The sequence below is a fragment of the Mixophyes fleayi genome, chromosome 6 (assembly GCF_038048845.1).
Source record: "Mixophyes fleayi isolate aMixFle1 chromosome 6, aMixFle1.hap1, whole genome shotgun sequence".
In the NCBI taxonomy this organism is placed as follows: Eukaryota; Metazoa; Chordata; class Amphibia; order Anura; family Limnodynastidae; genus Mixophyes; species Mixophyes fleayi.
In genome coordinates this window covers 221,180,367-221,192,276 of record NC_134407.1, presented here as the reverse complement: position 1 = coordinate 221,192,276, position 11,910 = coordinate 221,180,367, and the positions used below count along the sequence as shown (strand labels likewise).

General features: G+C 41.5%; 1 protein-coding gene across 1 annotated transcript; it reads left to right on the top strand.

Moving 5' to 3' along the window:
* The first annotated feature begins 4,360 nt into the window (after positions 1–4,360).
* LOC142159868 (uncharacterized) lies at positions 4,361–10,040 on the top strand. Its single transcript, XM_075214705.1, has 3 exons — positions 4,361–4,600; positions 4,710–4,785; positions 8,467–10,040. Exons 1-3 carry the CDS (start codon positions 4,430–4,432, stop codon positions 9,888–9,890), a joined length of 1,671 nt encoding a protein of 556 aa, XP_075070806.1. The 5' UTR covers positions 4,361–4,429; the 3' UTR covers positions 9,891–10,040.
* Positions 10,041–11,910: the final 1,870 nt, after the last annotated feature.

Sequence of the window (11,910 nt, the reverse complement as noted above, 5' to 3'; positions counted from 1 at the left end):
GGGGAGGTGAGGAGTTCTTATCTAAGCCTGTGTCCTTGTGTCCTCAGTAGAGGTTGTGATACCGTTTCCACTATTTGTTTGCCTGATGCTGCATACTAAATGTCAGTAAATAAGTTCTTTAATTTACTTTCTGGTTGGGCACTGCGATACCACCATCCTGGCGCTCCTCGCCAGTGCGCAGTTCTGTCTCTTCTCTTCTTTCCTTTATTCCAGTTTCTTTATCTTGGCTTGGGGTTTGGGTTGGGACCCTTGGCTGGCCACAGCACTGCTTATAAATTTGTTCCTTGTCCTGGCCAGATACAAGCTTGGCTGTGATCCTTGGCATCCGCACATGTACATAACCTTGAAGGAGGCTGTAAACCTAGAGGAGGTCGTTTAGAGTTGGGAATAAAGTTCTCTAGAAGGTGCACCATGTTCCTCTGCTAGGGGTCGGAGGGTTTAGCACGGTGGATCCCAAACTTTTTCAGTTCAAGGGACCCTTAGGGTCGCCTTAACTTTTTCAAGGCACCCCTAAGCCAAAATAATTACCAAGTAGTCTCCCACCTTGCTTACCACTGGCCCTGGCACCTCTGTGAGATCGCCATGGCACCCCAGGGAGCCCAGGCGCATAGTTTATGAACCATTGGTTTAGCATATGAGGACTGATCATTGTTCTAGTTTGTGTATTTATAAGGAACCACAAAATTCTGCAGCGCCAAACAGTCGGTATAGCAAGTGATCCAAAAATATGTGGCCTGTGGAAACAGAACAAGGTCATACAAGGTTGACGGGAAAGGTGGAGATGTGAGATAGAGTGTAGAGCGTTTATAGGAGGATGAGTGTGTCCTAGCTCAAGTCTAGGTCACTCTAAATGATGGCCAGAATGTATGTTCTCTGCTCGCTTTCTGCTTAATTGTTATAGTCTCCTAATGTCCTAAGGAGGTGACTTCATCTGTTTGTAATCCATTGACTTGATTGAAGAGTTTCTTAACCCGTGTCAAATTCTGGATGCCTTTGCTATAATAGTAATAACGCAATGCATCGCCACCCGCTGCAAATAGCTTAAAAACATTCTGTTGAAGGGTTATTATTGATACAAATGTAACGTTTAGAGGCTTCATATAATTATTACATTAAGTGTGAACTCTGAAGGCTTAAGGCCTGTTGGGGGTAAAGTAACCAGTATTTATGAGAAAATTGAAACGCATTGAAGGGGTGGTCTAATGGGACTTTTCTCCTTTGGATCGCATGAAAATATATAATGAATCACCTTGGTTATAATAAGGTTCTCGGGATAAGAAGAGGGGTGTCTCTGTGTTCCTCACAACCAACATCTCAGATGTTGGACCACCAGGAAATTCACATATCACTAGTATCATGAATGCTGTACATAGATTTTTTTTATTTATTTAATTATTTATTTATTTTAAGTGGTAAATCCAGTGTGATTCTCCGGATGTTTGAATCTGACCTTACAAGGATTATTGTATTGTAGATGTGGGAATCGGGGGAAGTTTCAATTACAGGTTAATTTGTAGAATTGATTTTATTAGTTATTTATAGGTCAATTTTCTAATGACCGAATCTATAACAGGTATAATTCACACAGCCCCTGAGATACGTGGCTGCCCGGTGCTGCTCCGGGGTCCTAAATCTAGGACAGTTTACAACGATTGATTTACTGGTTTTGGACACTCAAGATTGCTTGAAAATAACGGAGATTATTAAAACACGGAGCTGGCCCTAATAAAATACACATCTGTGCGTGAAAAGAGCTGTTCTGGGTCTCGTAAGACCTAGTGGCTGTCCTCGCCGCCAGTGTATCCTAGTGATGGTGCTGCTGCATTTCTTTCAGATCTGGAATTGAGTCCAGTGCATTTGTAGCCCTGAGTGTAATGTAATATCTATGTGGGTGTGACAGGATGGACCTCCTATACCACCCTGTCTGTTGTGCTGCTGGGGAGCAGCTGGGCTTGCCTTCCCACTCTCCCTTTATCTATAATATAAATGCTTAGTGGCGTGTGTTAGTCTCTCTGTGTGTGTAGAAAAAATTCAGAAAGGGCTGAAATTTGGTATACTAAGATGTTTTTAATTTGTTAATTTAATTTGTTAATTGTTAAAAGTGTTTATAAAGATTTAAAAAAATTATATATATATTTCTTGAAGGAGAAGTGACAGTTGGGAGTGGTTGGTGGTTGCCGGGGGGTGACAGAGTGAGAGGACTGTGATACTCAGGACCGCTGAGAGAGATCCCTGTGTCTTGATAGACATCTGGATAGATGTGGCGATGAAAATGAAGGATGAGGTGATGGAGAAGCATGATGAGGTGGTGACATGTGGACAAAACCACGTTAAAAAAGGGCGCTTACGTCGGGAAGTAACGCTCTTCCCCTGAGGAGGCCTGGGCTATGGCCCAAATGCATGACAAGAACCTTTTTAACACCTTAAGTAGCTTGATTTGACTAGAATGCATGAGTATCATGCACGGGTTGACTTGTACCAAATGTGCCCTCTAACTGCAGTAGGAGGAGCCTGCTACTACCACTAGGCTCCTACACCAAGTGACTCTTGCTGCTGGTGAACCCCCTCACTGGGCACCTGGGCTGGTACCCCTGACCTCTTCCATCAGATCAGGGTTTATGTGGATGGTTCCCCCTGGACATCACACCCGCCAGAGCTGCAGGTAGAAGGCAGAGCGTTGGTACTGGAATGGAATGCTGGGTCCCAACCTCAGAACATCCAGATAACAGATTCGATTTGGTCTAATCTGTAGGTCACAGGAATTGCTGCAAGTAAGTAGGCCTCGAAGCAGGTTTCTTCAGCAGTGATGTTTTATTAGCTCATGTAGACCTTATAAGGACAGCTACACGCCAGTCTGTGGTACTAGCGATCTTTCCAGAAGCTACAGATGGTATAATACATTACATGGTAAGACTGCTTCTTTTATACACATTCTGCCACTCATGTTAGTAGGGGGTAACACTGCCCCCTGATCCTCGATGGATCAGCAAAGACTGAGATATTACATCTGATATTTAGTATCAGGATCCAATATGTTCTCCAAACATAGATTTAAATGCAATACAAAGTTAACAAAAATTTACAATAATCTGTTATATCCTAAAACATGCTGGTTGCATTATTCAGACAGGTTCTAAGATAAAGGATGAAAACTACACATGAAAGGAAGGTAATGACCTCTGCGGTGCATTCAGGGTAAAAACACATGTCGGTCACTTACTTCACATGAAAATAATAAATTTTATGAGGCTTCCTTTAGAAAACCAATTTCCTCCCCTGGTATACTGTCTCAGCAATCAATGCATTTCCTATATCGAAAAACAAACAATATAAAAAAAAATCAGTACCTTTGCAATTACATAAATTAACGCCCCCTGCGCTATTAATTTAAATAAATGTGTTCAATAAGTTATTTATAACTGATCCAGCCACAGTGGGTCTAAAGAAACGTTGTGACGTTCACCAGAAGTCTGCCCGCTCCCAGTGCAGATTGATGGGGTCTCTAGAGGTTGTGGTTTCAGGGCTTACAAAAAGCCAGTTCTGATCATTTGATCATTGATTTGCTTTCATGTCTTTCCATGACAAGAACAGCATTATGCCTTCGAAAGATCAATGTGAATTGAAAATAATTTTGCTATTCCAGAATTTAGCTTTGACCATCAACCTACACGTAGTAAAGCCCAATATGTGTGCAGAAACACCCAAAGTGGACAAGGGGGACTGTCTGCGTTCCCTCTCCTAAAGCAGTAGGCTGTTTTATGCCTGACATTTGTGGTTCAGCGGCTCTGTCATGGGCATTCGGTACCTTTACGCTGGGATCTGTCAGAGCTCAATGGGTCTAGATCTTCAGTACCTCCAAAGGGGACAGAGGGTGGAAGCCCCAGGGCTAAACTACCTCCCCTTAGATCTTGTGAACAAAGTCTATAAAGGCCATCTGCACCCCCCCCCCCCCCCCCCCCAAAAAAAAAGGCAAGTAAGGGCAGTGCATCCAGAAATCATGAAAGGCAGTGAAAGTTGACAAATGCACAAGGGCAAGAGTCCGTGCCATGTAAGATGACCCTAGGATGTCCGTGCGGGGCACATAGTACCACTGGTCTCTTCGTAGAGGGCCAAGAAATATTGTCAATTATTAGGTGGGTTGCCACTCCATCCTAGGTCAGCAGTACTCCACATCATTGCCTATAGCCAAGGCATCCACGCCTAGTAGACATACCATTGGTAATATTAAGAATATATGTAAATAGTGTAGGTGATGGGCTGAGAAATGTACACAGAATTACACAGCGGCTTATACAAGATAATTATAATGCTATAGGCTTGGGCCACAGCATGTTACTGCTTCTAGTGTTTTCAGTTCAGACAGTATCTTTTTGGTAGTAATATTTGTTAATGTCATTTGTTTAATTTGTAGGACTATAAGGCGGTGAAGATGTCTGGTGAGCAGCCCACAACCATCAGCAGCCCTTGTGTGTCAGGAGTATTGAGCGGATCCCAGAGTCCCATCACGGTGCCTCCGACTCGCTCACCGATACTTGAGAGAAACAATGACCGGAAGATCCTGGAGCTCACCAACAAGATCATACATCTTCTGACTGGAGAGGTGACTGCTGGGAATGGGACATTATACAGTAACACCATTGGGTGGTCTGGGACCATTGTGTGTGTCAGGGTCCTGTAAGGTGTGTTGATGACATTGTCTATTTCTCCAGGTGTGGAAGTACTTGGGAAACGCCTCTCTGCACAATGACACAATGATGGAGAATCGCCAAGTAAGGACATTACCAGGTAAAAGGAGGTTTAATCTCTTCTTAATACTTTTGTACAATTGGTAGATTCTGCTCACTCTGGATTGTAGTACGTAATGGTGGAGTAAAGATGACTGGAGGATAGTTTGGTTCTCCTACTGCGCAAACCAAAGTGAAATTGCAGACCACAGGAGATTCCAGATGGATATCTGGCAAGGAACGTAAAAGAAAATAAATGATGGAAGTCACTACTAGGTGTTACTGGTAGGAAATTAGATTTATCTATAGGAGATTTTTGTGGCATTGTGCAAAATGTAATTTTTTTTTAGGGGATTGCAAATGGTACCATACAGTGCACCAATAGTTAGCAGGGCATTGTCTGAGAGCGAGACCCCGATTAGATTAACAATATCTACGTAAAGCAGATCATTTTTAAAAGGGGTCTTCTAGAATCCCTCTATTACAACCCCAAAAAAAATCAGTACTAAATATATTATTTAATACCGATATTTATCCCTTTGGTGCAGGATGAGAGGGCCTCGTTCTTCCTACACAGGGTCAAATAAGTTAAAATTATATATTTACCTGCCCCCTACAGCTATTACCTGTTGGTCAGTGGAGGCAGGGCTTAATTTTAATAACATCCTTAAGTCGCAGCTCCTCATCCGTTGCTTATAGAAAAATTCCGAAGAGCCAAAGAATAGGTGAGGGCACTAAAAGTGTTGTAGCTGCTTCTTCGTGGCACCTACACATTTAGGGGAACCCTCGTTTGACAGAGGGGAGACTCCACTTTGAAGTAAGTTGTCCCCGTTGTGGTTATATACTGGCGATCACCAGTCAATAAATACTCAACACTACAGGCTTCAATAAACTCAGGGTTACCCTTATTGAATGTGGTAGATCTATGCGGTCTAGTTTTCAGAATGGTTTGCCTTGTTTGGCTAACCATGTTGTTCTTATTCATTCAAGACAATGCCAACTTGGCAAAAAAATACCTTTTTCATAATAAAATCTCAACGTTAAAATGATAAACTATGTTTAATCCTCTAAAACAACATATGATATATAGGTGATTGGCGCTCCCACGTATAAACAATTGCCACTAGATATATGCACACTAGCTTGATGGTATAATCAAAAGCATAAACTCAAATATACATCCATGAAACAGTATCTTAACTTATTGTCTTTAGTCCTTTGTTACATATCGTGAAGTATCGACCAGAAATACCACACTCTTTTCAATCAATCCTATTTTGTAAGTGCTCAAAACCAGTTAAAAAAACAAACAAAAAACCCCCAATAAAATCTTTAGAACTGATTATAGCAAAAATATCCATTAATGCAAACGCAGTGCTTCTGGTGATAAATAAAGTGTAGCGTCCATACCTCCCAATAAGTGGTATAATTGGTGTATCCAAAACTTAACACCTGAGAAAATATTCCTCTTGCACATCCATCTGGGGGACACTGCTGACCATCCCTTCCCTCTATGCCCCCTGTACGGAGACATATCAGTTTTTTTAGAGTGCCTATGGAGTAGGACACATTTTTGTAATGTTCTTACAATTCTTTTAATTTTTTTTATGTAAAACATCAGTGTTTATCACAGCGGTTGAGAGGGGATATGAACGCCTCCAGCGCTGTTTTGTCGTGTTCCTCTCAAGGATGGGGCTCCCGGAAAAGGGTCACCCGGACACCTGAGGTGTATCCAGGGCCCCAGGAACTGAGGCTGAGACGGGACCTATTGCGGTCATCACCGGCTGCCTATAGGAGGGCACAGAAAGCATGGGAGACCAAGGTAGCCAGGTGCCAAGCTTAGTAGGGGGCTGTCATGTTTGCAGCTCCTACTAGTCCTATGCAAGTGAATTGGGCAGCCCTCTTCTTCATGAAGGGGTGGCCCCTCCCCACCACTGTCTGGGCTTCTTCTGTGTAAAAGCCTCTCTCACTGCTCCCTCTTTTCAGATGCTGCCTAGGAGTTTTCCACTTGTTTTCCTTGGAGGAATGATTGTTTCTGCTGTCTGGTTTTGTAAATCTTAATAACAACTTTACTGTGCTATTGCTGTACTCTTGTACTCTTAAGGATTCTGAGTATCATTTACAGACAGAGAGACCATTTGTATTTTCAGTACACTTTCTCTAGGATATAGATTAGATGCTGACATTCCACTATTTAGTACTGTACCCTGGATTCAGCTATACAGACTATTTTGCACACACAATATGCTAAGCAGCAACATATTTTGTGTTAAAGAATATATATATCTTGTTGTGTATTATTGATTGGCATATTACTACAGGGGTAAAACAAACTGTTAGAAAATATCTATGACAGAGATTGATCTATTTTCGTACTATGTATCCTGTAAAAAAAAAAAAAGGGAATACCAGCAGGTCCAAAGCTGCAGGGGCCAGCTTGGTAAAGCACTTTGTCTGTTCAAGGTGTCAAGTAAAATGGCCAAGTAGACAGTCTGAATCCGGATGCCAGATGCACTGCTTGTGAATCTGAGGGACAGCTGGTTACCTGTGGAGAGCGTGGAAAGGTCTGTTCAGGGTTTGGCTACGGTGTCTTCCTCCCTAGAGAAATTGCTGTGGTCATTGGCATCCAATAGACACAGCAAATGCCAGGGACAATTCCAGGTACAGGGAATGGTGGACTCTGATTCTGACCATTCCCTTCAGGGGGGGGGGGGGGAACAACCTCTGATGATGGGGTGGTAACCAGCGGATCATAAAAGTATTCATAACAGTGGGCACCCCACAATGGTTCAATCCGAGGCACCGTGGTTTTGAGAAAATAAAGAAATGGACTTGTGACATCTTACATTTCATATATTTGAATATAAAATAATATGGGACATGTGGCAGAATGAATAAAATGTAACATGATTGTAACACAGGAAAAATGTAAACTGGAACTCTTAGATGTACCAGGGCAATACAAGTGAAGGGATGTATTTTAAATGTTTTTAAGATCTTGCTTCACTTGAGTTAAAAGGTTTTATGATATTAAAATTAAGTTTATGGCTCTTCTGTGGACATCTAGTGGACACCTTAGATGCCTTGAACGGTTTACCTTGGAATTGGGATAATACTCGTAGATTTGCCTCCGAAAAGAATAACCTTATTATATTCCTGTGCTTTGAAAGGGTCGGAGCCTCCAATACACGGAGCCTTTTGTTTTTTAAGCAACTTTGTAAAGTGGATTTTATTTTTGTGTCTTTTGAATTTTTTTTTTTTTTTTTTTTTTATTAAATGTAATAATAATATTTTGTTGGCTGCAACAGTTATATCCATGATAGGATCTGATGATCTACACTTGGTGGTGCCTTCCGTATTTGTTTTTTCACTACACACATAAACATAAATGAAACGTTTGGAATGAGCTCTGCAAACAGGTGAACGTAAACTGTGTGTTATGAGGGTAACTAGCAGAAGTGGAGTGATCTATAGGATGGCCAAAGGGCTGCTCCACCTGCAGTTTATTTTAGTCTTTTCTTTCCTGTTTTAGCACATTATTTAATATAACATTTCTATACAGACAAAACATTATTATCGGAGCAAAGGTAATAAATGTGTAGTAAAGAGGAGATACAATTTAACTTTTAGTAGATAAACCCTGTAATGTATTATCCTCTTTTAATTGCACAATTTTATTATTTTAGGTTGACACCCAATTTTAGTTCTAAATAAAAGTTTGTTTATTTTTACTTGTAAACAGGGTCTTCAGAATGTATTCAGACCGAGAACACGTCTACTGAAATTAAAAATGAATCGATCTCCTACGAAGAAGGAAATATGACAGAGGCTGAAATGAATGTACTGTCATATACACACACACAGCGTGCGGATAGGCATGACGAGAACGAACCTAGTTCTTCTGAAGAAGGGACCCTGGCAGACAATGCCATCCGTATCACTACAGGGTGTACATCGACACAGACTGCATCTCGTATCAAGGCGGAATCTATCGCCTGTGAAGATGGAGACCTCGAAGACCCTGACATTTATACCCCCACAAATCCTACACAAACGCAACATATATCTGACCATCTAAAGGGCGAATCCATTCTATGCGAAGAAGGAAGTCCTGATGACCTTGACATTAATATCCTTGTGGATAATACACAATACACCTCTGCTCATATTAAGGAGGAATCTGTCTCCTGTGAGGGAAGAAATGTCCCAGTTCCTGACCTTCATAGACCCACAAATCGTACATCTAATCGGCCTATTCATATTAAGGAGGAATTTGTATCCTCTAACGATGATGTCTCCCACACTGACCATTTTAAATCCATTGATTATTCTGTCCCACACGATGATGAATGCAGCAGAGAGGACAGTACTTTAGAAGGAATAGAAGGGATTTCCTCGGTGATAGTGACTGATTACGATGAACAGTCATGTAATGAATCGTTTTCTCTGCCTCTCCAAACACACCCTAACAAAAGGCGACATCAATGTACAGAGTGTGAGAAAACTTTTACTAGAAACTCTGATTTACTTAAACATCAGAAGGCTCATGGAAGATCACAATCCATTATATGTTCCGACTGTGGCAGATGTTTTACCAAAAACTCTATGTATATCAGACATCAGAGAGTTCACACCGGGGAGAAACCTTTTTCATGTTCTGATTGCGGCAAATGTTTTGCAGTTGGCGCACACCTGGCTACCCATAGGAGAATTCACACAGGGGAGAAACCCTTCGAGTGTTCGGATTGTGGGAAAACGTTCAACCAGAAAGCATCGCTTGTTAAACACCGGAGGACTCACACTGGGGAGAAACCCTTTGTGTGTTCCGATTGTGGCAAGTGTTTCACAAGTAGCGCAAACCTTACCTTACATCAGAGGATTCACACTGGAGAGAAGCCCTATTCTTGCTCTGTATGCGGGAAGTGTTTTAGAAGTAGCCCAAATCTTATTTCGCATCACAGAATCCACACAGGAGAGAAACCATACTCTTGCTCTCAATGTGGTAAATTTTTCACAAACAGCTCCGTACTGGTCCGACATCTGAGAACTCACACAGGAGAGAAACCGTATTTATGTTCCGAGTGTGGGAAGAGTTTTACTCGAAACTCCCTACTTATAAAACATCAGATGATTCATGCGGGAAAGAGACCATATTCTAGCTCATAATGACGAAAGAAGCAAAAATCTGTTAACATTTTGTTTTATGAATATATATTTCAGTATTATTTTTTTTTAAGTTGTACTCTAGAATAACAGCTTGCTGACTTATGAAATGCATGTACATAAATAATGAAATGTTCCATTAAGAAACTGATATAAAATATGTAAATATAATAAAGAAATCTCATATAGAAATTGAGCCTTGTTGTCTTTTTATACAGTTTCTAAATATAATGCTGTTTTGGGATGGCCAGCAAAGGTTTGTGAGCCATTTAAGACAGCAGTTTTCATTAATATTTTAGGTGTTTTATTTACTCAGACATGTAGAGTAAAGCAGATTACATCTTGATCACTGTGACTGGATGGACCGCCTATGCCACCCTGTCTGTTACTGCTGGGAATCGGCTGGGCTTTTGCCACCGTTCCCTTTCGTTATCCCAAATGCGCCCTCTTGCCGCAGTAGGAGGGGTTTAAAAATACTGCCATCACTGGACTTCTTCCCGGCATCCAGAACTGGGTTTCTTCTGGGTAACTGACGCTGCAAATGTTCCCCGTTACTGGTGTACCTGGGCTGGTAGTGCTGACCTCTTCCTATAGATCATGGTTGCTGTGGATGGATCCCCCTATCACACTGACCAGGGCTGCTGGGTAGCAGGCAGAGCGGTGGTACTGGAAAAGCTCGGTCCAACCTCAGAAACAGACGGAGAACGGATTAGATTTAGGGTCTATTCTGCAGGTCACAGGAATACAGCAATATTGAAGATATTTTCAAGCAGGTCTTTTGATGTTTATTTGCTCTCGCACTGGTTGAAGGTACCAGTGCTAAGGTCAGATTAAATCAGAAGAACAACTTTTCTATACAAGCCAGTGCCTTTTATACAGTTTGGACACAGGCTATTTTTAGATTCGGGAAGTAATATATTTACACAAACATGGATTTACATGCATTGCAAAGCCAACAATATTTACACTTATCTATGAAATTCTAGAGACGCTGTGATGTTCTGCATAACATGCTGTTTACAATGTTCAGAAAGTTTTGAACACTCTGACAAAATGCCACACAGTAACGACCCCCCCCCCAGAGCTGGATTAAGGCTCTGGGGGGCCCAGGGCACTTTAGGCAGGGGGGCCCCTATGATGTAACATGGTTATCATTTTAGACAAACACACAGGCAATGCTGTGTGCACTGCTGTTAGGTGCACGCAGCTCTGCCTTCACAAGCAGTACAAGGTGAAGCAGGACATACCTCCCAACTGTCCTTGTAGTCGGACCCAATCCTGACTACGCTGAGACAGTCACCCAAATTCAGGACTGTCCGACCAGATTCAGGACAGTTGGCAGAATGCCCTGCTCTCTCCTACCTGTTCTTGTCATTTTCTCCACCTGTGGCTGCTGGTGTCTTTAGCTCAGTTGCTGCTTGTCTGGATACTGGAATGATGTGGGCCCTATTTGGAAAAAATGGGTACATGAAAATTAGAAAATTCCAACCAACCCCAGCATTAAATCAATAGTATTCCCATTTAATATATAAACATATTTCCCTCCCTCGAAACAGCCCTATCAATAAATTTAATGGCATTTATGTTTAAAAATTATAACCATTTTGCACAATCATCCACTGCATTAAATAATTCATATCCACATTTAATAAACAGACCTAATTTTCCCCAAACAGCCCCACATTCATTTATGATCTTCCAAACCACCCCAGCATCAAATTTAAAGGTCCAATCACCCCATCTTAAATTGATAGCCCACACTATTACATTAAATTGCCCCACCATCACTCCACAAATAAAATAGCACCCATTAAATAATTAGCATCTACCTGCAATCCAAGATTAAATTAAGAACCCCCCTTCCCTCCCACATTATATTAAAAACCCCCCTTCCCTCACACATTATATTAAAAACCCCCCTTCCCTCACACATTATATTAACATACTACACCCCTCACACACACATTATATTAACATACTACCCCCTCACACACACACATTATATTAACATACTACCCCCTCA

What these genes read in the sequence shown, in the direction of transcription:
- LOC142159868 (XM_075214705.1), top strand. Translation starts at nt 4,430, where the DNA reads ATGTCTGGTGAGCAGCCCACAACCATCAGCAGCCCTTGTGTGTCAGGA. An exon ending in TACATCTTCTGACTGGAGAG is followed by an intron (nt 4,601 to 4,709) that starts GTGACTGCTGGG and finishes CTATTTCTCCAG; the next exon opens with GTGTGGAAGTACTTGGGAAA. An exon ending in CCAAGTAAGGACATTACCAG is followed by an intron (nt 4,786 to 8,466) that starts GTAAAAGGAGGT and finishes ACTTGTAAACAG; the next exon opens with GGTCTTCAGAATGTATTCAG.